This window comes from Sylvia atricapilla, chromosome 2 (genome assembly GCF_009819655.1).
Source record: "Sylvia atricapilla isolate bSylAtr1 chromosome 2, bSylAtr1.pri, whole genome shotgun sequence".
NCBI lineage: Eukaryota > Metazoa > Chordata > Aves > Passeriformes > Sylviidae > Sylvia > Sylvia atricapilla.
The window spans coordinates 24,758,412-24,782,859 of record NC_089141.1 but is presented as its reverse complement, the minus strand read 5'-3'; the positions used below and the strand labels follow the sequence as shown (position 1 = coordinate 24,782,859).

The 24,448-nt window shown below is 41.4% G+C and overlaps 1 protein-coding gene across 1 annotated transcript in view; it reads right to left on the bottom strand.

The window, feature by feature from the left end:
* STXBP5L (syntaxin binding protein 5L) overlaps positions 1–24,448 on the bottom strand; it is a 180,422-nt gene that overhangs the window by 1,928 nt on the left and 154,046 nt on the right. Inside the window, 6 exon segments of the mRNA XM_066341019.1 lie at positions 969–1,189; positions 1,560–1,671; positions 3,479–3,644; positions 4,603–4,963; positions 5,860–6,099; positions 18,115–18,285. Coding sequence (XP_066197116.1) covers positions 969–1,189; positions 1,560–1,671; positions 3,479–3,644; positions 4,603–4,963; positions 5,860–6,099; positions 18,115–18,285 — 1,271 coding nt within the window.

Genomic DNA, 24,448 nt, shown 5'->3' with positions numbered 1-24,448 from the left:
TGCATTTGAGAGACCACACATGACCTAGGCCCATTAAGTGCCAAACTTCAGAATTAATAAATGCATAACAATGCAATACTTCACTAACAATGCCAGCAGGTCTTGAGTCCACTGAGATCTCATATTTAATTTCATAGTTATTACATTAAAAAAGCATTACCTGCTATCGCTGTTTTTACAAGATTTTTCCTGAGGAGCTTTAACTATTTTTCTTCTTCAAAAATTAAAGGAACTTGCTTTCTATAGGAATGAAAAGACACTTATCTATGAAGCACAGAAGATATGCCCTGACTATATAAACTTCTTGCATTTCAGGGCACGTTCTTTCTGCCTCACACTTACAAAAGCCAATAAAAATGTAAAGGTCTTGTCCAGAGATATGATGCACATTAAATAAAAAATGTGCATTTGGGGAAGTATGCTTTGATGTTGTTTTATCTTCAAGAAAAATCACTTTAGTTTTCCCAGTCTTAACAGCGTGGGATGGAAAAGCTTTCCATTTCCAGCTCCAAGCACAGAAGCTATTCCTATTCCTGGCAAGGCCTATTCTACATAACAGTACCACAGGGCTGTACTAGTAATGTTCTCCTCTTCCCAGTAAGATCCATAAAGGTTCCTATATACTCATCCACCTACCTGTTTTCTGCCCTACTGCTTGGATGTGCTGCATTAAGTGGCTTAAAAAATCATAACGAATTAGTGAGAAAGGCAAGATGAGAAGTGCCATGTTCTAAATTCAGAGGCTAACAATGGATGCTCATTTCTGGAAATGTGCAATGGCAGTTTATTTTTGGCATTCTGATAGTTTGGGAGCAGGAACAATGCCATGCCAGTTGACATGAGCACACCTCCAACACCAGGACCGGGTGAAGGGAGAGAATGGCACTTGGCTTTCCCAAAGGGAAGCAAAGGCTGGGTGGCAGTGTCGGCAGTTCCCAGTTCCAGGGTGTGGGTGCCGGGGCTCCTACCTCGTGTGCATGTTTGGAAAATGCCTCTGCACTGGCCATCATGCTGGCAGTCCTTTCATCCAGCTCTCCCAGCTTCTGTCCCCTCTCGTCCAGGGCAATGCGGGCACGGGTCAGGTCCCCAATGACCCCGCCCGCGGCTCCTCTCACGCCCTCAATCCCGCCGGACCCAGGGATGTGCTGGGCGAGGCTGCGGGAGGCTTTTCCTGCCGTGGCCTCGCCAACTGCAAAGGAGAAATGGACAGACAGAGAGACAGGGATGAGCTCCTGGCCTGGCCCAGTCAGTGCTCCTTAATCTTGAGCCGCAGCCCTGCAGCAGCGACATCATTGTGGCACGTGTGGAAGGCTTTGCTCTGTCACCATCACATCAGCAGTGCAGTCATGTGCCCCCCACTCAGCTGATCGAGAGGAGTTGCCAAGGTGAAGGAGTTATGGAATGGCAGACAAGACCCTCCCCTTCCTCCACTAGGTCAACTTGGTCTTTTCATCAATCACCTAAATCTTTGTGGACTGCTCCGTTCCTAGATAACAAGGGCAGGGGATCTCAAGAATGAATTTCTGCCAAAAAAAAACCCCAAACAATAAATTACTCACAAAGCTCCTCTCTGTCAAAAGCTTGTCCGCTTCCTCCAAAAAGTCCTTTGAGAAAGCCTCTGTTTTGGGCTTCTGGTGTTTCCACAGGAGTAAACAAATCCCCAAGCATGTCCTAGTAAAGCCAGGAAAACATCCACATAAAAGGTTAGTGAGGTGAAAGCAGCTCGAGGTGTTTTCTTGATTTTCATCAACAAGCCACATGCACTGGATCTAATCAACTAGTTTTAAAAGAGTCTGTTGTGTGAACCATATGGTGTGGGTAATATTTGTGTATTCTGACAAATGCTTGAGCTACCTGGACTCACTCATGCATTCAAAGGGACTCAGTTTGTCACTGCCCAGTCCCATGTTTGTTACCAGAGAAAAAAAATTGCAGCTAATACAGAATGACAACACCAGTGATAAGGTCACATTTTGCTTAGAAACAGAAGAGGTGACACTATAATTGAATAACGATTTGTTGAGTATTATGTATTTTGCTTTAGTGATTACCCAGCCAGGCTGGGCAGTCACTGTGCTTTCTTTTTATAGCACACCTGCGTTCACTGCTTGCCAGCAATTCAGAGTTTGGTGGTTTGTCCTTTAGTTGATTTTTTTATTTTTAAACAAAATTCATTACTTTCCTACAACCTTCCCCTACCCCATTAGTGTGCCATCAGCAATGCTAAACAAGCCCATCTGCTGAAGGCACTGCTCTAGTGCCACATCTTGGAGCAGTCACTCCAAACAAATGTCAGGCTCAGATTCATTTGCAGCAGTACCAGGAAAAGCCGGGTCTCTGGAAAAAACTGATGGGAAAAGCGTGCAGTCCCGTTAGTGTTTGAAAGCAGGGGGCTGTGTGCACTGAGAACAGCTTCTGCCCTGTTGCTCAGCTCTGTGTTTGCTCAGCCAAGCCTCAGCAGGCAGATCCAGCTGCTGTGCTGCACACAGCGCTCGCTCCTGGGGGCTGAGCGCGAGGACTGCGCTGTGACTCACAGCCACTGCTCCTCTGCACTGTCACCTGCTTGGGGGAGAAAAATTACTGCAGCCCTTGGAGCCCAAGTGGAGCTCTCATGCAGCCCAGCTTTGTTTTCCTGGGTAGCAGGTGGTGCTGGGTCATCTGCTTTCTGTACACACATAGTGACCATGCAAACCTTTTTTTTGCATAAAAGCCAAGATAAAAGCAGCCACAGTCCAGCAGTACAGAGAAGCAAGGGCTGTGTTTCCCTCTGCTTGGTAATTGCATGATGCTGTTAAGGCTGGTAAAAAAAAAATAAATCTAACTTGTAACAGCCTCTTGCTGTAGGTCCATAGTCTAAGATGCATCGGTCAAACCTTTAGATTATTTTAAAATTGGCTCCTTGCAAAATAATCTTCTCTCTGGTGCACAAAAGCTGGTGTGCAATGCTCACTCCTCAAAGTGCCTTTTCAGACTTGAGACAGACAGTGCTGTGATGTGAGTTGAGCAGCTCAGCACATGTTATTCCCTAGGGCATAATGAGTGCTGGCAGGACCATTTCTTTTATACTTCCATTCTGGTTCACTGCTAATTATATAACCCAGAACTTATTCCCCCTCTTTTTTTTTTTTTTTCTTTTATTACTCATGTTTCTTCCTGTAACCTCTCACAATTCCTTCTCTTCAGTAAATGACATTTTCATTTGCATTTTCATTGTAAAATAACCAAACCAAACCAGCCCATCTCTAAGACTGTTAAGATTTTTTGCACAGGTGCAGGTGACAGTGCCTGAAAAAGCCCAAAGCACAAGAGAGCTGCTGACCCCTCTCTGTTGCTTTGGCACCATTCAGTCAAGGCAAGTGGAGAGGAACAGATCTGCCCCGCCCCTGCAGCACTGCCCTTATCAGGGCCAGTCAACCCCTGATGAGTGAGGCCACCATCCCTGCCACACAGAGACACCAGAGTGAGGTGTGAGCCCTACCTGCAGGTTGTCACACATCTCCTGGCTGTATGTCAGGCGCTGGATCTCTGTGGGAGAGCTCAGGTACAAAGCCTGCCCTTCATTAGTGAAACAAAAGGTCCTTGCTATCCTCATGTCCGTGACAGGCAAATAGTTGATGTCCAGCAGCGGGCGAAGGCTGGGCAAACTGAGGAGAAGCAGATTCCCAGGTTAGTCACCAGCTGCCACACGTGGTACACCTGCTCTGTGCCTGCATTTTAAACCAACACTTCACTTTATGCTCTTCATAACTGCAACAGTTAAAGTCCAGCTCTAAGCTGAAAAATTCTGCCATAACAATGCTGTGTTCCCATCGTATTTTGTTTGCTTGCATGGAGAAGTTTCAGCTGCCTTGCCTCCATGGCCCCAAGGCTTCTGCTACTGTCTGGATAAGGGATATGCCTGTGGCACGGGATGGCTTGTGCCACATGGCTGGGTCATTTTCAGGGCAAAGCCTGCAGGGACATCTGTAGGAAAGGGCCTGGCAGGGCCCGGCTTCCACCCTGTGGACAAAGCCTCCAACATGGCCTTTGCTGTCCTCCAGCTTCCCATGGTTTGCTGTTTTGGACAGTACTTTCCCAAATTTAAATGGCCTGGCCAGGGAAAGGGTGCAGCAAGGTGAAGGCACAAGTGCAGGGCTACTGCACAGTCAGCTCCCTGGGAGAGGGGACAAGGAAAGGAAATCAAGTGCTCTGAACAGAAAATCTTCAGAAGTGCCAAGATTGGGACTTGGTACTTCACAAAGGTTAAACAGAACCCTTTCTGTGGATGAGGTCTATACTTCTCTACACCTGACCCACCATAACTGAGCAAAATTATCAGGGCTTTCTTTTATCACAGTTAAAAATCACCAGCCATCAACTGTCACAGGTAGGGGATTACTAGAAAAAACCAGGTGCTTGCTTTACTGTGCACCTGCCTGCCTTAACTCCCCACGTGGAGACAGCCCAAGGATCAGGTATGGCTGCATCAAGGCAGGGAAGTAAATGCACCCACCAGGGAGTTAATGCAGAGCATCAGGCACTCTGGAGCAAACACAAGTGGAATATGACAGCACTGTGCCACCTCTTTGCTTAGTTTTGCCACAAGATTAGTTAGATAAGTACCTCAGTGTCATGATGTGCCCATTAGCACAAAAGCACGCCAGACAGACGCTGTTACAGAGGGTGACCACATCTGCTCGCAATAAAAAGGACGTTTCGGTGATGTTGTGGACATAAAGACATGTTTGGGAAGGCAATGAGAAGACTTTGGCTTGTTTTTCTGAACAAATGACTGCAAATTGATGATCACCCATATCCTGGGAGGAGGAAGGGGAATGCATGACAAGTTTCCTTTTCCTTGTTTTGTCACCGTCATCAGCGCTGTGTGGGTCCCTCCAGACTTCATAGGGCCGGTGTGTCAATGTCCCCATGCAGTCCAAGCAGGCGAAGGTCAGCACGGCTCCCTTCAGTGTCAGGACAGTGCCTGCAGAACAGAATTTCCCCTCACTGGCACTGGCACCACAGCCAGACTGGTTGTCAGCACAGCACAGCTGACAGCCAGCTTTTGTAGACACAGTGCACACATTGATCCAGCCAAGGTGACAAGGTGTGCTTGCTCAGTTCTTTCTGACCACATGAGAAGGTGAACAAACAGCCTGCCAGAACTGGAAAGGTCTCAGGCAGCTGATATCTATAATGATGGATATAACACATGCTGTAGAAAGTGGCCTGTTGTTTATCTCTACATTATGCTAGTAGGGTATTTATTCCCTAGCATTAAAATTGCTCTAAGTCTGGTGACCTTCCAGCATTGTTTTTCTAAACAAACTGGGGTAGGAAACCTCTGCTTCTGTGTATTCTCCGTTTTTTGTCCATTTTTTAAGCACATGCTGCCTCTCCTCAGACCTGACCTCTCAGCCCTCTGTTCTCTCTGCTACACCATCTGTCACTCACTCAGCCAAGGATCTCTCCTGGTACAGCAACCTGCCAACATTTTTGTTTCCTTTCCTGAATTCCCTTCTGCTTCTCTGCAGCTTTCTGATACTAAGACAGCCAAACTGTTTGCAGAATCCCAGACAGAATCGTAAACAGGACTGTAATTTCACAATATGAAGGAACTCTCCTAATTTCCCTGTCCTCACAAGAAACATGGAACTTTGCCTGTTGCACAAGGCAACATTTGGAACTAAGGCAACCAAAGTATCTCAGTCCATAAAGTTGTTGGTCCCTCATGAGCATTTTTACCTGTGTGCTCTCCACTCAGTGAGTGACCACTTCATTTTTTGAGACATTTCTCCCCAAAAGGCTGTACAAAATCATGCAGTTATTGCCCCATTGTATCAAGACAGATAAAAAGCAGGAAAAGAGCTGGACTCTCACCACTTGGTGACACCATGACAGGCTCTGACTGCCGTAAGTCGTCACTAGCAGGCAGATTTAGGGACAGGATTATGACCATTCCGAGGCCTGTTCCGACCCAGAGACAGGAGGAAACAGCAGAGTCGTTCTTTCGGGCGAAGGACTCCATGAAGTACAGAGCTGTGATCGCCTCCTTTGAGTCCCTGTCGATACTGGACACGCTGGAGCTTCGGGAACGGCTGAAGGAATTTTCCCTATTTTCTGCACAAACAAATACAAGCAAAGAGGCATAAATCACTGCTCCAGGAGCAGGCACAAGCTGGCAGTAAATACAAACTCCCTGCAGAGTACAGAAAATAAAGTTTTCTTAACCTGAGCAAACATTCCGACCCTAGCATGATACCAGCTTGCTGCCAGTGTATAAATAAGTGTGGAAAGTGCTGTCAGACATCATCAGTTAGATCTGCATTAGAAATAGCTGCCTATTATGGAGATTAGCATGGACTAATTAGAATTTACAACAGCCTTAGCTCAAAGGACTTGTTCTAAATAGCACGAAATAATTTTAGGCCCATATGTTACCAATGCATTTAGAATTAATCCATGTATCTCATTGCTGCAGGACATGAAGGGAGATGTCATTACCAGCTTCAGAGCACATGTCCCCTGCTCTGCTCTTGTTGCCATCACTAGGACGCTCCAGCACTGCATTCAAAGTCATCATTTATTGTGAAAGTATTAATAGCTGCTCCCTGGGGAAAAGACACCCATTGTTGAACTGAACTCAGTCTCCAGAATGTCTCAGGGTACAAATCTACTCTGGCTTCCCAAGGGGTGAAGTGAGAAGCCTGCTCTGTGCCGTTGGCAACAACTGCAGAGTGAGCTGGCACTGCCGAAGCTTTAGCAGGCAGCATTGAGAGCCAGCTGGAGACAGAGCTGTGCTCTCCCCACTGCAAGTGCCCAGGTACAGAGACTGTTCTCTGAGCTTTTCAGAGAGAGGTAACAATGAACAGGCTAAGGAGCTCTGCTTTGCTTTGCCGAGTGCCAGGCAGGAAGCATGAAGCTGTGTGAGGCAGCTCCTGGCATTGGCAGGAACATCAGAGGCTGTAAAGCACAGAAGGCTAAGAAGTTCCTGAAGAGTCAAGGAGCCAGAGAGAAGATGGGAGTAGGGCTAGCTGCTGCACAGCACTGGCAAAACATATGCCAGTGCTGCTCTTTACCAACCTGTAGTTAAAAATGGGATCAGATAATTGGAAACCCTACACGCTCTTTTGCAACAATAATAACTGGAGGTGGGGAAATAGTTGAAGGTACTGGATCTGTGATAAAGGTAAGGGTAAGCCTGTATCTGATAAAGATACAGGCTCCTGAACCTGTAATTATGAAGCTGATCTGTATCTGGTACAAAATTGTCCTTTTCATAGCTCAGAAGAGAGTCACCTCTTCAGAGCCAACAGAAGTATCTAAAAAGAGGAATAGTTTTAGCCAGGGTTGAAGAATAAAATTAGAAAATTACTTTCTCACGTACTCCAGCTTAAAACTGAGCTAATCCTCACACTGTATACATGGTTCCTGTGCTCCACAAGAGCAGCAGCTTTGCCAGTGAATCTCTTCCTCAGACAACGAACTGCAGCATTGCATTCCCCTGCCCAGATGCCTCAGTTCAGTCATCCCTACACTGCAGCTCCCTGGGGAAGACTGGAGAGCACCAGGGTGAAGCAGTGCTGGAACCATACCCAGGATTTCTGCACGTGCTTCTGCCTGAAGTGTTGGCACACAGGGTTGGGGCAGATTCTCCGGCTACTCTTTCACACTTGGGCCACCTTCTGTCCTTTGAGGGCATCTGTAACTTGTCAAAGAGGAGTTTCACAGGACAGCTGCTCCTGGCACTTCAGTTCCACTCTCATGGAAGAGAAGCTTATGTCTCCTTGAACTTCCAAGTGCTGCCCTCACCCCATTTTCACTTTCGCATAGGCACTGCTGAAGCTCTAGTTCTGTCTCAGCGCTGCTCCATGTAGCTGCATAAACTGGGAATGTTGCCACATCTATGGATACAGCTGCTAACACCTTGAGAATTAGTTTCTCCCATAACCCCAAGCACTTTTTACTCCTCCTGCAGGGCATGAGTTGGCCCAGCTCCTTCTGGAGCACTGACAGCTGCCAGGTAAAGAAAGGAAGACATGAAAGCAGAAATCATCAGGGCTCCGTATATGTGTATATATATATTTTTTTCCTCCCAAAGGGTACCTAATCCTTAATAAAAATGCTATTATGTAATTAATCTTCTATTTAACAGGTGTATTAATATCACAGTCACAAAAAATTCAAATATGGTGGTGCTCAAGCTAAGAAAGATGTTGAAAGGACAAATGCAGTTAGTGTAGGCGATATACACAGAACTTAAAATATATGATGTGCCATTTGCATGTGTCATCAAGCTTTCTCCCTCCCTAAATTAACAAGAAATGTTCCTCACTCCTGTGCAGTACAGTTAACTAATACATCTCTGCAAAACTGACACTAACAGATATAATCTTTAGGACACTTTTGGGAACATACTGTGCCATCTTCTATTAAATACACTACTCAAACTGAAATTCCAAAGATCAGCAAGACGTATGCCAAAATGCGATGTCATTAAACATATCTGAAGAGCAAAGTCTGCAACTGCTATGTGACTTTATTGGCTGGCTCTAAAGCAAGGTAGAAATTTCTCCTCCTCCTAGATTTCAGGATAAAGTTCAGTTGAGTCTTGTTCTCTGGGAGGTTTTTCTCAAAAAGATTCTACCCCAAATTCTTCATCTAGAAAGCATGACACTGTATCCTGGAGAAACACAAAAGCACTTTCCTTGGGAAGTTTAAAAAACTCACCAAATCTTTTGCTAGTATGATTTCTGTGTCTTAAAATGTCATCCCATTTTCTCAAAGCTGACTTGCCAGCCTGTAACAATCCTTAACTGAGCCACCATATTCCAGGTTATTTTGTTCTGTTCTCCTTTCCTCACTCTGCACGATGAGTGTAGCAAGGATGTCTCTACATCTTTCTGCAGGAAAGGTCTGAAGTAGGACCATTTCCTTGTAACACAGGTCAGAGTTGATTTGGACTCTGTGCTTCAGCCAGGGGACAGGACATTCACCTGTGAAGCACTCTTCAGAAATTTCTTCTCTGGAGACCATCCTGCTAACATGGCACTGTCTAATAAATGTGCTCCTGTCTCTAGATTGCTTCCTGCTTTGAGGAAGCCCAGTATTCCCTTTTCTCTGAGAGGTACATATCCAACTCCCAGATCCATTAGGCCCCCCACAACCCCTCAGATCCCCACATCCTTTTTTCTCTTTGTCTTGCACACCCAGATTTCTTGGCTTTTCTTTTCTCCTATATAGGTTTCCAGGATTTTTCTGCAGCTGGCAGCAGAGAGCACCATCAGAGGGATCCAGTGGCCCCTGAGAGCTAAGCAGTGACTGTAATTTAGGAGATGCTGCTGTTGGAATGATAAACAGCTCTGAGCTAAAGCATTACTACCTGCAGTCAGTGCATTTCAAAAAGCTGTATTCCATGGGTCAAGGCAACACAGAATAAACATTACTGCTGTCTTTTGAGTAGCTCTGCTTATTTCAAAATGTTTTCATTCATGAGTTAATGAGCTGCAGGTGGAAACTCAGGAACCAATTTCCTTTGTGACACCGGACTGGTTCTTAAACTCGGGTGATAAGCCAGCAGCATACAAACAGAAGTTTATGACTTAAAAGCAACCAAAACCCCTCAAAGTTGCTTCCCACCTCATGAAAAAAACACACAGGACATTTCAATGCACACACAGGTTAAAAAGGAAGCCAGTGCTTTTGAGTCTTCCCCTGTGTTCATCTGTGTGTGTGAGCAGTGCAGTGCCACTCGTCATGTGGGGATGTTCTGATTCCATGGAAGTGCTGCAGCACTGGGAATGCAACCCACTGCCATGAAGGCACATGCACTGCAAAAGGACAGGAATGACTGGACCCAACATCATCATGAATTTATGCAAAAGCAGCCCTGAGCAGTTGCCCCAGCCCCTTCCTTGCCTCACAGAGGGTCCTGCTGCAGTGCACTGGTGTCTAGGGGAAGATATCTTTTGGAGTTTGGGGGTTTTCTGAGAATTCAAAAGTTTATTTGAGTAAATGATTGATTCCATGTGTTTCAACTGCCACCTGTACAGAATGAAGACTGCAGAGACATTTTTTTTTTTTTTAACTTCCTTTTGCTCAGCAGAAATAAAACCAGAATTTCCTCACTTTCCCATGGATTTAAAAAAACCCCACATGTATGCTGTGCTCAGGGGAATGTTCTGACTTGTCTATTCTCAGCTGCACTCAAGCCTTGTAAGGGGAACACATCCTCACATATCATATCTTCCAGGAAATTGTACTGGGATTTTTATAAAACAGTGGAATTAGGACTAACTTAAAATTATTTTCTTTATGAAGTTAGGAATCAGGAAAATAGAAGTACCACTTGTTAAGAGGAATGAAAACCCCAAACCTACCAGTGACAAAGATCAACATTTTCATAGCAAATATTTACATTCATTACTGAAGAGTTTTGCAATTGATTATCAGTGTCTTGGATGCTATTTATAGCTTCTTTCCTGGTGTTACAGTAATGAGTAATTGATCTGTTTATGAAATATATACAGAGGTTGACCTTTTTGACATGGAAATCAATACATTCTAGGAAAAAAAAAAAAAAGTGGAATGGTTTATATTCTCCTCACTTGGAGAACTCTAAAAGTTTTAATCCCAAACACTGAAACTAACAGAGGCCAATGGAACTATTTAAAACATTTGCCAGAGAAAGACCATCATCTTACATTTTAAGAGGACTCTGTCACTTTCAAAATTATGTAGTCAGGAACGTATTCAAAGCTCTGAGTGTCAAGGGAAATATTCAGTAAAGGAATTATACTTACAGCATGAATTTGTACACAGTAACATCACAAACACACACAGACCAAACACGATGGCAATGCTTCAGCAACACAAAGGATAAAGGGGCAGGAAGTAAGACACATTTAGGAACACTGCACGTTTGCTTGGCTACAAACCCAACATTTTAACAGCAGCACTCTAGAGCTGCATTCCACATGACACAACTCACTAGAAAGCAGCAGCAGTTGTCCCGAGCACAAATAATGTGCTAATAATCTGGAATTTTACTGCGAATGATTTCCAACCAGATCAACTTAAATAAGTTTCCCTAAAACGATGCTGTGGATATGCAGCTTGCAGAGTATTCCAGCCACGGTGGCTGTGCCTGTGCTCTCATGGAGCTCACAGCTGTGGGATGCTTGACCCTCCTTGGAGGAAGTTCTGAAATGTATTGCTCTGAAGTTGCTACAATTAAGGCAGTGTAACCTGAAAGGTTTCACTCAATTCCCACTGATACAACACTGATGGAATACATGGCAAGTAAAGGCTTGAAAGAGAACACAGATTCAAGAAAGTAGACCTGGATCTTTGGTATTTCCAGAATATAGTAAAGTCAAGGCTTATGTTTTAGTTCAGCAAGTTTTAAAAACAGAAGGGAACTGTCAGGGCAGAATTATTCTTCATGTTGAAAAAGCAAAAATAATTTCTATAAAAATGCAAAAGATCTTTGCAGTAAGAATCTATCAAACTTCCATATTTACTTCTATGAATCACTTCCCTTGACTTACACAAGCAAACTGTCTTTACATTAACATCACGAAAAGCTCAATTTGGACTTAGTTTATGAGCTTGGACATATGTTTTTTAATCAAAGACATCACAATTCTGTAGAACTGAAACCCCAGCCTGAACTATCCGTTCTGCTGAAGCATCTTTCATAACACTGCCAGTTCAGGAAAGAATAATTTGTAGAACTTTTATCCGTGGAATATCCAAGGATAAAGTGGAGACAAAAGGCATCATGGAAAATGATGAAGCCATGGCATGGCAACATCTCTGCCTCCACACCTTTCTCACCTGGGCCACTCAGTATTGGGGACCTCAGCTTCATCTCAGGCTGTCACTGGGGTGCAAGTTCAGAGACCCACAAAACCTGAACCTCCAGGGGCACTGGGAGTGGAAGAGGCAGGCCAAGGGAAGTGACCATTGATATAGCAAAACACTTGGGGTTGATCTGAATTAATGGCTAGCAAGGAAAAAAAGCTAAATTTGAGTGTTCAAGGGCATATCTCACCCTAACATTTAACATGTCTAGAGTATAGTGTGAAATTAGCTTCACCTGGAATCAAATCATTATTTGAATTAAAACTGACTAAACTGACTAGACATTCAGTGACTGCAAGAACAACCATATTTTCATGGCGTTGGTTGTTTTAAAGAAAATTTACAGATTCTCATAAGAAATCAAGTCGATCGTGGTAGAACCTAACAGAAAACATACTCCAAGGTAAGTAAGAAACACACTTTCTAGATCTAGAACAAGTCTTCTCTGCAACATTTTTATCTGCTTCTCTGCACAGACAAGAAATATGGTGACAAACACAACAGTTAGTGGAGGCTGTGGTTTACCACAATGTCTCCAAGTTTTTTCCTGTTATACAAGTCTTACCAGTTAAACTGATGGCAAAGTAACTTCCAATGCTATCAAAATTGAAATGATTTACAGGAAGAGTCACCATCAGCCCCTCCCTGAGAAATCAATCAATCCATCAATGTAAAGGCTTTTCCATGTGCTATGAAAGTCCAGCTGTGAGAAGCCAAGGCACTCAGGGGCCTTGTGAAGCGTGGTCCCAGGACTGCTGTGCCATGCCCAGGGGATGACATAAGTGTCAGTCTGGCTCGGCTGCTTGGGCAAGGAAGTTCACCAGAAATGATCCACTCCGCAAGACTGAGAGTACTGGCAAAAGGGAATGTGCTGGAGAACAGGAGCTGTTCTGAAAACCTGCCAGAGAAGCAATAACCTCCTCAGAGAATCAATTTCTGCAGTTAACTACCCTTGTGATCAAAATGAATCCCCAACTGTCTTCCTTAAGTCAGGCTTCTGCCTCAGTAATTTATGTCCTGTCCTTTTCTCAAGAGACACGGACAGCTGACTATTCCCTTCCTCTCGGCAGTACCCTGCCAAGCATTTGAATACTTTTGTGCTTTTTTCCCAATATTTTTCTACATCAAGCAACCAGGTTCTTTTTCTGTTTCCTTGAAGGCCTAGGAAGCACTGCCTTAAAAGCTACACCAACCAACCCCTTGGCCATCATTACCTACCTCACAGCCACACGTGGGCTTCAGGCCCGAGAGACTCAAGAAAAAGAGGAGCCAGTGATAAAAACAGAAACCTCCCTCTTCTACCCCCACCTTGCCACATGGAAAGGAAACCTCATGGCCACATTTACTCATCCAGTGCAAAAAAATCCAGCGTGTTATGGATACAGCACTGCTGGAGATGGCTTAACAGCACGGCCATAACTGACAGGAGAAAAATGATATAAATTTTATTTAAATTACACAGCAAACATTTTAATGCTCAGCATGACACCAGGTGAATCTGCTTCCTCAGGCAGTGGCCTTTTTTCTAGGATAACTACTCAGTGTCATGTTTCAAGACCCCAGCTACAGCACACTGGACTTGCCTGGAAGTTTCCACCAGGCTACCCAAAAGGCTTTTCTTTAAATGGTAATTTTCCAAATACTTTTGATGAATAAAAAAAGTTTAAATTATATAGTATATACCAAGTACTGTGTATTTTCCAAAATAAATTGGACAAAATCATGCAGATGAGAGAACAACTTATCCCTGAATAACTGTAGTCATCCTATGCATATACAGACACAATGAAAAACTTCAGGTATACAAGTATACTGGACCAGTTAAAATGGAAATGGTGCTGTACTTGCCATAGGATTTTGGTAAGGTTATTAAAAATAATAACTACTTGAGTGGTTCATTTTTCCATCTCATAGTGACATTTCAATTCAAGTGCTCTGTATCAAATTTTAACTACCTATAATCAAAAGAGTTTATCCAAAAGTGCTGAAACACCTAAGTGCTGAAACAGAATTGTTTTAAAGGAAAGCTAAAGCAAATACCAAGTCTTTGCTCTCAGCATTCCTAGAAAATCACAATGCACAGTAAAACCATTCTAGGATTCCCTGTTCAGAGGCAATTCTGTAACACCAATATGTAAATGGCCTTTCTAGAACAAGGTGACTAATTAAAAACTACATAATGAGGAACAAAAATAATAAAATAAGGAAGTATTTTTATATCACTGCTGCTGGGAGTAAATTAATTTCCAAGCACTACACTTCAAAGGAAAAACCCTACTCTGTATTTTCTTCCCACGATGTATGATGGAACCACACGTGGACAAAGGTATGCAGAATGCCCAGATTTCTGTATGGATGGAGACAAGGAGAAAAAAATGACTGCCTCAGCCAGCACAAGCTAAAGAGAAACCTTTGGAGAATGCAAAATTACTTAAAAAAACAGTGTTTGAAAAAAAAGAACAATCAAAAACCAAGAAGTCTTAAGTCTGAAAGACTTCTCATAACACACAAAGCAAGGAGAAATGTGTGCCAGCACGTGCATCTGTGCACACATCCATGTACCCACCAGCTACACAAGTACAACCACACTGAGCTCCCTCCCACAGCAATTTTATTTTTATTCTTTAATGCCACTGTTTTCTTTAATTCAGGGTTTTCTTTAATCTAAAATTGCAATTAAAAATTTAAACACAATACATATTTTATTTTCCTGTGCAGAAAAGAAGCAGATGTTTGGGATCTATTCATCTAGACTGCAATTCTTGATCAGGTTGGGATCTCTGCAGGTTTAAAAATTATGATGTCAGCTCTTAGGCTGAGATGGACTATTTTGGGTCTGTGCCACAGAACAGGGAGGCAAACCAGTCGAGCCACACATTTTCCCCAGGAAACTAAACAAAGATTTAATCCCTATTTCAATGTCTCTGTGAAGACTTGCAGAAAAAATTGTGTGCTAGTAAGAACCCCAAGCTGGAACTCACTGAAACATGAGCAGTGCAAATGGCTACAGCTCTCAAAAAAATCCACTAAGCTTGGAGACAAAACACATTCCCATTCTACAGAACTTTGTCATGGGTCAGAGTCTTTGTAAGGATTTTAATGGCTAAGAATAATTTGCATTCATGTGTATTTTTTATTACTGTTTAAGAACACAACATTAACTTGATAATAAAAAAAAAAATGTAGTTTCTACTCTGTGCAAGAAAGCCTTATCAAAGCAATATAATCACTAACTTCTGAAATCTCAAAAACTTCTTTTCAAAAGGGACTTGAAAGTTAGACTTTGGAAGCTCAGCAATGGAATTTTCTGTATTTGTGGGTTTGTTTACAATGCCCATAAATTCTTATATTATCTCAAGGTACTGCTTCATCAAAAATATGTGAAAGCAAGATTGTTTAGAATCACTCATCATGGAATCACAGGGTAGTGTGGGCTGGAAAGAACCTTTACAGGTCATTTGGTTCCAACCCACCTGCAACAAACAGGGACAGCTTCCACTAGGTCAGGTTGCTCAGAGCCCTGTCCAATCTGACCTTGAATGTTTCCAGGGATGGGGCATCCATCCCCTCTGTGGGCAATCTCTTCCAGTGTTTCCCATAAAAAAAAATCTCTTCCTTATAAATAATAAGATGGTATTGAGAATTTGCAAGATTCTAATTTTTTGCTAAAATAAGATATAGAATACTGAGGAACTACAGAATTTTTTACTACAGCCATGAGAGTAGTGCATTTATGAAAGCAGAAGATACTGAGACAACATGCAACATTTCAAAAAGCGTAAAAGAGGATGGTGAGGAAACTGAGAAAAACACAGGTTTAGGCAGTAACAGTAATGATGCACCACTCCTCTGCTACTGGTACTTGGCTTTTGAATTATTCTGCTACGAATGTGGGAGAAATATCAGCACTCTATGAATCTGAGCAGTTTGCAATATTTCAACCTGCAGACAACAAGGCAACTACTCTGCCCTTCCCTCCCCACCCCCCCATTTCCTTCCTATGATTCATCATTGCAAAGACATTCTTCAAAAATGTTTGTCTCTATCAGGAATCCTTCTGCAGAAGTAAAGAGGTGAGAGTCAGCAGAATCTTGACAATCAGCTTGCTGGAACGAAGTCAGAAGAATGTATTGTGTGAAAGTTTGTATAAAATAGACTTGATGAAAATGCTGGAAATACAGTTCTTGTTGTACCAGGAGGTCAGATTTGAGTAGGTAGAGTTTGAAATCCAATGCAAGGGATTCATTATTCTAATATATATCTTATGATTACTTACCAAAATGTATTATCTTTTTAATCAAATCGTATAGAAGGGGTTGTAAAGAGTGGGAACTGGAAGCATTATTAAAAAAAATCTCCAAGTATTATCAGTGCCTTGGAGACAGGCTTAAAAAAGGTAAGAACCATTTACCCCCATACAAAGGCTTTTTTTTTTTTTTTTTTTTTTTTTAATGCCTAAGAAGTCCTTCTGAGATAGCAAATTCTAATCAAATTCTACTCTGGTAGAATAATAAAAGCCTATCAAATTCTAACCTGAAATGCTACCTTTCTAGAAAAGACATAAAATATGTATCTTTACTCACCTCATGAGAATATAAAAATAAAGGAAATAATTTATTGGGAATACATCTATTGTTTGTTGCAGCATATGCTCCCAAGTAGCCAATAAATTCTTAGCAAGGAGGAGAATTTTTTCATTTTAGTTTGGAACAGCTCAACCAGAAGGTTTTGATCAAAGCCACTTTCACATTAGAGAGAGAATTCTTATTCTCAGCATATTCTTTCTCAAACCTTTTAACTCCTTTTCTTCTTTTTCCCTCACCCAGACTGAGAATCTTTCAAGCATCATACTACCTTCCACCATGTTATTTACCTTCCATCATGTTATTTAGCAGAAAAGCCTTTAGAAACACATCAAACCACTTGACAAAGCAGTGCGTCTAGAAATTCAAGATACATGAAGAACAGTGGAATGTCAGTCATTCCAGGCAGATCAGGCAGTAGAGCTAGAATTCAAAAATCTAATACTGCCAACTGAAAAATAGTTTAGACAAGCTGGACAGAAGACCTTGCTTTACTGGGAGACTACAGATAATCAGAAAATTATTTTAGTCAACAGACCTGCTGAAAGATGACTTATACACAAATCCAGACACCCAAGGACAAACTGCAACCATGCTCCATCACATTTCATGCTGATATAAATGACTCTGGAGATTGTCTGGCTCACTCTTGCAACAGTCATTTCACTGACTTTACTGAAAGTTTTAATACTACTTAAGTGATACTTTTAAATAGGATTTTTAAAAGTCAATTAATTCAATTTACTTCTCAAGCCTGAAAGGAAGTTGGATGATTATCTCTAGAAGAGATACACTTTTATATTAAACTTGACAGGTATTATAAATAGCCATGAACAACATAAAGTGAATCTTTCACGAGACAGGGATGCAGAAAACAACATCATGCCATTGAAAGTATCACTGTATTACTAAACATTTTGTACACAGGAGTCAGTGGGCCCTTAGGGGGCTGTGGGTACTGCTTGCCAGTGACCCTATATACCCTGGGAGGATGGGAGGGAAGAAAAAAAGAAGCATGAAAGGATTAGGTAATACTGTGGCCTTGGCAGGTACAAGTGCTGCTGATATTGCAGGGTATCTGCATACAAGAATCCCAGATGGGTTTGGTACTACACAGGATGAAGAAAAATGCTCAGCAATAGAAACTACTGTGGCAGTGGTACGTTTTCCATCAGGAGCTGTTATAGGACAGTGTTACTTACCATGTTTGTGTGGCACATAAAGAGAGCTATACAAAAGGGTTATGTTTTGCTCACAATCAGTCATGAATGTGGCGGAAAAAAAAAATCTGATTTTTTGTTACCATAAAAATGAAAAAATCAAATCTTCTAGCTATGTGCCATGAATAACAAAGGTATTTGAAACAATTTGCATTTAAAAATACCAAGGCAGACAATCTGAGTGATATAATTCCCCTTGCTCTGCCTTCATTAACAGGCGTGGAAATTTGGGAGTACTGGTCCCAGCTGTAACTGTGATGCAGACACCCCTGCAGGTGGGCAGCTTAGGATACAAACACTCCCCACAAGAAGAGGATCAGGGTCATGGTGTTGCTGATTGCCTACCAGGGTTTAAAGTGTTAGCTAGCTCAAGGCAATAACCGAGACAAGGATCCTGCTGAACTCATTCCCTTTCACACCCGGTGAGAAATTCACGAATACCTGGCAAAAGAGTGATTGCCACCCACCTTCTGTGGTGACTGGGAGAGATATCTCCATGCAGGCTGCAGACTGGGCTTTCCTGAAGGGGGGCCTGCCCGGCCCTCGGCGGTTTGCTCGCGACACATCCGCACTGGAAAGGCGTTTGCCTGAACTGCAGCTCTGGGATGTTGGGCTTGTACAGTGACCATTCACATGATCTGGAAAGTGAATGCAACAGATGCTAGGTAAAGTGTCAGCTCCCAAGATTCAGAACGGAGGAGAGATGTATGTTCTGATACTTGAGAATGGGTAAAATCAAATCTTCTGTGAATAACCACTGATTTGTTTTACCAACCCATCAGATGTATGTGAAAAACTCGCCATATCTTTTAAGGTACGGTTTGAATAAACCCAAGGGCCACAGAGCTGGCACGTGTTCTTAGAGCTGCAGATCCCACAGCATTTTGCTGACCTGTGCACACAGGCATTTACCAAGGCACTGCGGGTAACACTGACACCCCGTTGTTGTGTCTCCTAAGAGATGCCAAGTCAATTTGAATGTTTTCTTTCCTTTTTGCTCTCGTAAGAACTGCAAGTATAATTTACTACAGGGTAGAATTCAGAGCTAGACATCTTTCCTGCCTGACTCAAAGCTGCACGAAACAGGCCACTATTTGAGATAATTACAAAAATAGCCATAATATTGCTAAGCATTTTATTCTTTATAGATCATAGATTTATTTTACTTCTAAGGAAACTGCTGAACAATTGATTTGTGTGCTGCAGCTCCATAGAAATGAGGCCATGGTCAATCAGCACAGCGGATGTTGCTGTCTCATGGGGTGGGAAACAAAACATGCCTGTTTCAAACTCTTACTACATTCCTCTGTTCTTTGTCAACAGGTCTTTAAACCACAACAACCACTGATCAGGGCTTGGATCAGAGTTCAGAATTAGACTGGACCGCAAAATATTCATGCAGTATTTTTCTTCCTCTCATGCCTGGCAAGACAAGATGAGGAGAATTACTGAACACAATTTCCCCTTCAACATGTGAAAGGATACAGACCCAGGTATAACTGAATTATTTTTGGGCAGCAGGTTATGTTAAGTAAAGAGCAGGTAGTAAGCAAAACAAAAGTTCAGATTCATGCAAGCACACCAAATATTTTATTCAAAGCTGTAGAAGCTCAACACCATAGGTAGAGGTTTCTGCCTTAATTTGGGGTTAATTCCCACAGTCTCGCGCTTTTCTGCCTTTATTATAAATGTTGGGTTATTTATATCTGAGGATTATCTTAGTCTTTAAGAGTCTGTATTTAAGGATCATACTCAGTCAACTGTCTTTGATTTGTATTGTATCCAAGGAAAAGATGAATGTTCCTGTACCAAGATAAATTTATTTCTTGGTTACCATGCCATGACAGCACCAGTGTACATTATGAAAAGCTATTTCTATATTCCCTCAATATTCCTATACTGAATACAGTGTACAGTGTGGTACATGTAGTCTTTGAATGTGCAAGTCATAGCCTTTCCATGTGAAAATAGTTCACTCTTAATGAACAAAAGTGGAAAAAAATGTTCAGAATTATAGATTAGAAAGCAATTTAGTATCTGTACTGTGTAACAAAATAGCTCTGTAGGGGAGACAACTTTCATGCTTCTTGTCATTTTTCTTTAATACATGGCTATTAACTGATCTAACAGGAGATATAAAACTGATGTGGATGACTCATTCCATTTTTAGTTAGGAAATTTTCCAAAATTTCCTGGAACTGTTTGTATATTTCAGCAGAAAGTCCTTTGAGATCGGGGGCTTTGTTCAAGGACACAGGCTGACTGTTCAACCTCAGCAACAGACACATCCTCATCCAGCTGCTTCCTTTCTTCAAAATTCAGTTTGTGGGAAGGTGTTTCAGCATGATATCTAATTATCTCCAGAGGGAATCCTAGGAAGTGGTGAGGAACATAACAGAGTGAAAAAAAAAAAAATCATATTCTATAGAAACATCAACAACATTTGTGAGTCCTCTCCCCTGAGCACTGTACAGAATGGCCACAACACATCCAAACCCCCGTTCACTATGCCACAGTTCGAGAGAAATGCTGCTGTGTTTCTCTAAGTATGCTAACTTGTCTCAGTTACCTTCAAAGGCCCCCAAAAAATCATCTTAGGATCTGGGCACCTAAATCCCTTCAGCTGTTTTGACAATGCTTTTTTGAATAAGCAAAGCCAGTTCCTGGGAAGGAAAAAACAACAACAACAAAAAAAATCGGGCTTCATCCTAGACGAAAGACATCGAGATATCCCTTCAAGTACTGAAGTACTGAAGCTGGTGAAATATTAGTGGGTGCTATAACAATGAGCAGAATAGGGATTTTATTGATCAGCTACAAACTTTGGCTGCATTTTAACACTGTTTTGTTCCTCTGATTAGATGTAACATTTTAAAATGTACAGAAGAAGAAATGCAGGTCTTCAAGCCTTAGTAAAAACACAGGCATTGCACAAAAAGTAAGATAATGATACAAGGCTGCAATATTTTTGTGGAGCAACCAAAAAGAATCCAGCAGATAAAGACCACTCAAATCCATGAGAAAATTCTACGTATGTATTTAAAAATTAACTCCTCATATTTTTTAATGCTATAAGCTCTGTGATACAAAACAATTCTAAAGAAAGGCTATGTACTATTAAAGAAAGGGTTCCTTAATGCATTGTCTGAGAAAAGATGAAGTGTGCAAGAAAAGTGACAAGAAAAACAGAAGTACTACTTTTCTACAGTGTACTTTCCAAGGGAGAATGAGAATGTTCAAGCTCTCAGCCTTTCTGAAACAGCTGCAATGTTTTACTACCCCTCTGAGTCACCTGATTCTCCTTTGCCATGACAGATGTCTCCCTACCACTCCAAAGAACACGTACAGGAGGCTTGTAAAAACATGGCTTTTTTCTGGCTTTGTGTGATTTGTAAGGAAAAGCAACATTTTTACTTTTGTCCTTGCTGGAATACTGCTTCTGTCTCATGGTCACTGAGGCTCTTCTCAGCTTGGAAATATTAATTGATCTGGAGCGTTAATTGAGATCAAGGACATTAATGTTATACTTAAGCAGCAATGCACAGATTTCTCTGTGCTGTTGACACAATAGTGCAACAGCTCCTCACTCTCTCCTCTTCTGGAGGAGGCAAAGAAAAGTTGTTGCTGAAGAAAACTGCACAAAACACTCCTCTTTTCTACCACTGCATTTGCCATCACCTCCTATCCCTTCTAATTAGAATTATCCTCTCCAGTGCTCCTGGATCCCTTCAGCCAGTCCCACATTAATGCAATATATTTGGGCATCAGGGTTTAGTGGAGCTTATCCTTGAAGCAGTCTCCAAACTGTGTAAGAGCCACTCAATATGCCAGGGGAGCAGTCTTGTATATTCCCTATAGATAGTGAACTAAATGGCCAGGGCTCAGTTTGTAGCTATTCTGATCATTAATTTAAAAATTTAGGGCTCATGCAAGCTATTGGAAGTAATCATAGGCAATTACTCCTTTAGTCCATTTAAAACCAATCTAACTGTATTGGTTTAATAAAGCAGCAGTAAATCATTGTATATATGATGTATTAAAATACATAAAAATTCATGACATAAAACTCTGTAATGTTCTCCATGTGCTGCTTCTACAGTGCAGTTTGGGGTTGTTTGCCTTTGCCTGGGCCCATGGAATTAAAAATGCTTTATCTGTCCCCGTTACCAAACACCAGCACCATTTAGTGCCCTGTGCACTCCACAAACTGCTTTAAAAAGCAAAGAGAACTGTGCTGGATGTAAGGCAAGAGTGTCACACAAAATACCAGCGGGATGATGAGATCAAGAGGAACTGAAGAAGTAACATCAGCTACTGAAAAGCTGATGAAACTATTGAGAGCTGTGATGTGACAGCAGCAAACCCGTAGGGCAGCCTCAGATTAAGCCAAATTTCTTTGAGGCATGTTGCACAGGGAGAATATTCTATACATACATGCAGATTTTAGTTTACACACAGTAACAATGTATATCCTACACAACCTGCCTGATTAAAACATAGAACTTTTAAACAACTTGGTGACCTCTGCAAAAGAGCCACAGAGACCAACAGCTTACTAGTAAAAAGATGAACACTTGTTAAAGCCAAATGTAATGAAAATGTCAGTAAAAAAGAAGCACTCATTTGCAGTTAGTGCCTTGCAATTTTTTACACTTGACACAAAAAATCAGGAAAGAATATGAGCAAGCAATTCTTTCAGTTCTAACAAATGGATAAATTCAAACAGAAAAACTAGCTCAAAACCTTCCTATTAATGATTGGAGAGAGGCAGAGACAAAGGAATATAAATATCCATAATTAGAAGCATTATAATGTCATCTTAAGTTGTAATGAAGTAATCAATAAAAGAGAAGATGAGAATCAGGAAAGAACCAGAAAAATGCTTTAATACAGAGCAGAAAGAACCTGAAAAGCAAGTCTGAGAGAATCTTCTCAACAACTGTTGAAGAATACAATCTTTACTTCAAGATTAAAGTGTTAAAGTGAAGAAAAATCCATCTGTTTCCACTGATGGATTTTTGTGTATTACCAATAGATTAGATTTTGAGTAATGATTACAGTGGTGACTAACCTTTATTTTTACACAGCAGAGAGAGACAGATTTGAATTAAGAAAAAAAAGCAGTCTCAAAACTGTACAAATGGCCCCAAGAAAAGCCTCAGGTTTGCCTGTAAATAATCAAAATTAGTGCAATAGTGCAAATATTCATTAATGAGAACACAGACTAATGCCATTAAATTTAAGAATTTTAAGGAATTTATTAGAAAGAAACTTCCTTAAAAAGTCAGAAACACAAATTTCCCTTAGTGCAGTTCTGTCAGCCAGAGAGGACAGAAGGTGAAAGCCCTGGCAGAAGAGGTTCATACAGATGCACTGCCAGAAGAATGTACATTTAATATCATGTCTTCATCAGTTTGAAGAGGAAGGAAGAGTTGTCTTAATGACATGCTGGTAGAATATCTAGGTCCACTCTAACACTATAATATGCTGTCATTGTAACCTACTGCCTGTGTAATATAATGGTATTCTGCCTATGGTAACAAAATCCTATCATACACTTCATTCTAAAATCACCATATTTTTTGAAAGCAGGATGAACAGATGTATTTGTCAGAGAAGCAAAATACTGCGGAGTGGCTGAAAAGATTAAGTGCATTGTCAGATCACTGACAGATTCTCTTTTAAAATGACTATTTTTGCCCGAAATTAGGAAAAAAAAAATTAAATGAAAATCCAAAATAAATGCTCTCCAAATGAAAAACACTGCTCCTCAGATTCATCTGCTGAATTTCTAGTGATCATTTAACACCACACTACAGGACTGTCTCAAAAAGTACACAGCACTCAGTGTGCCTCCACAGAATAATCCAACATAAATGGTTGCTATGCCTTGTGCGATACACAGGAAAACATAAGACAGAAAACCTGGTTGAATTCTAAAACATAAGCATGAAATCCTGAGCTGCACAGAAAACAACACTGGAACATGCAAGCAGAGTGGCTGGACCACAGGATCACCTGGATATCAACAACTTGTCCTGAGCACTCCTTAAGTGTACCATTGCACCTGCATTTTCACTATGGCATTCATTCTCTGGTTTCAAAAATGAAAAATGTTACACCCTGAGAGGTGAGCAGAGACCCCGGAATGGAAGAACACCCTGTCGGTGTCTGTAGTGCTTGAAAGGAGTGGAAAATGACTTACCTCTGAAGTCCTCAGTAAGGAACTCTTCTGTATGTAAAACCAAAGAACTTGGGAGCAGTGAGTACCTGCCACAATGGAGCCTAGCAGTTGTACATCATTTTGTCATTACCAACTCCTAAGTGTATGATGATCTTTACCACTTGTTTTGTTTTTCCAGCTGCCAAATTTCACTGCTTTTCCTTTGCGATGAAATTTAACTGTATTACTTATAACCATTTTAGTTAAGGTATTTTTTTATGGTTTAAGGCACTTACCTTTCCTTTTAACTACTTGCTTGTAAAATTCCCAAGTAAATCAGTTTGCTGTAATTTTTTTTTTCCTCACCTGGAAACATTAGAAATTATAACACAGCCCCTTTCTGCTGTGAAATGTAACCACAGAGCACATGTGTATTCTGCTACAATAACTGAATCATTCTGTTGCTTTTTAAAAATTCTGGTTATCTGGACTGGTAGAAGAGCTAATATATCCATTAGATATATAGGTTCTCTTTTAAAAATGTTTGACTACAAACATTCTCCTACTTAAGAAAGAAAGGAACTGGTGCTGTTATACACCTGGCCTTCAGAAGATTAACAGACTTCAGTCTAGTAGGG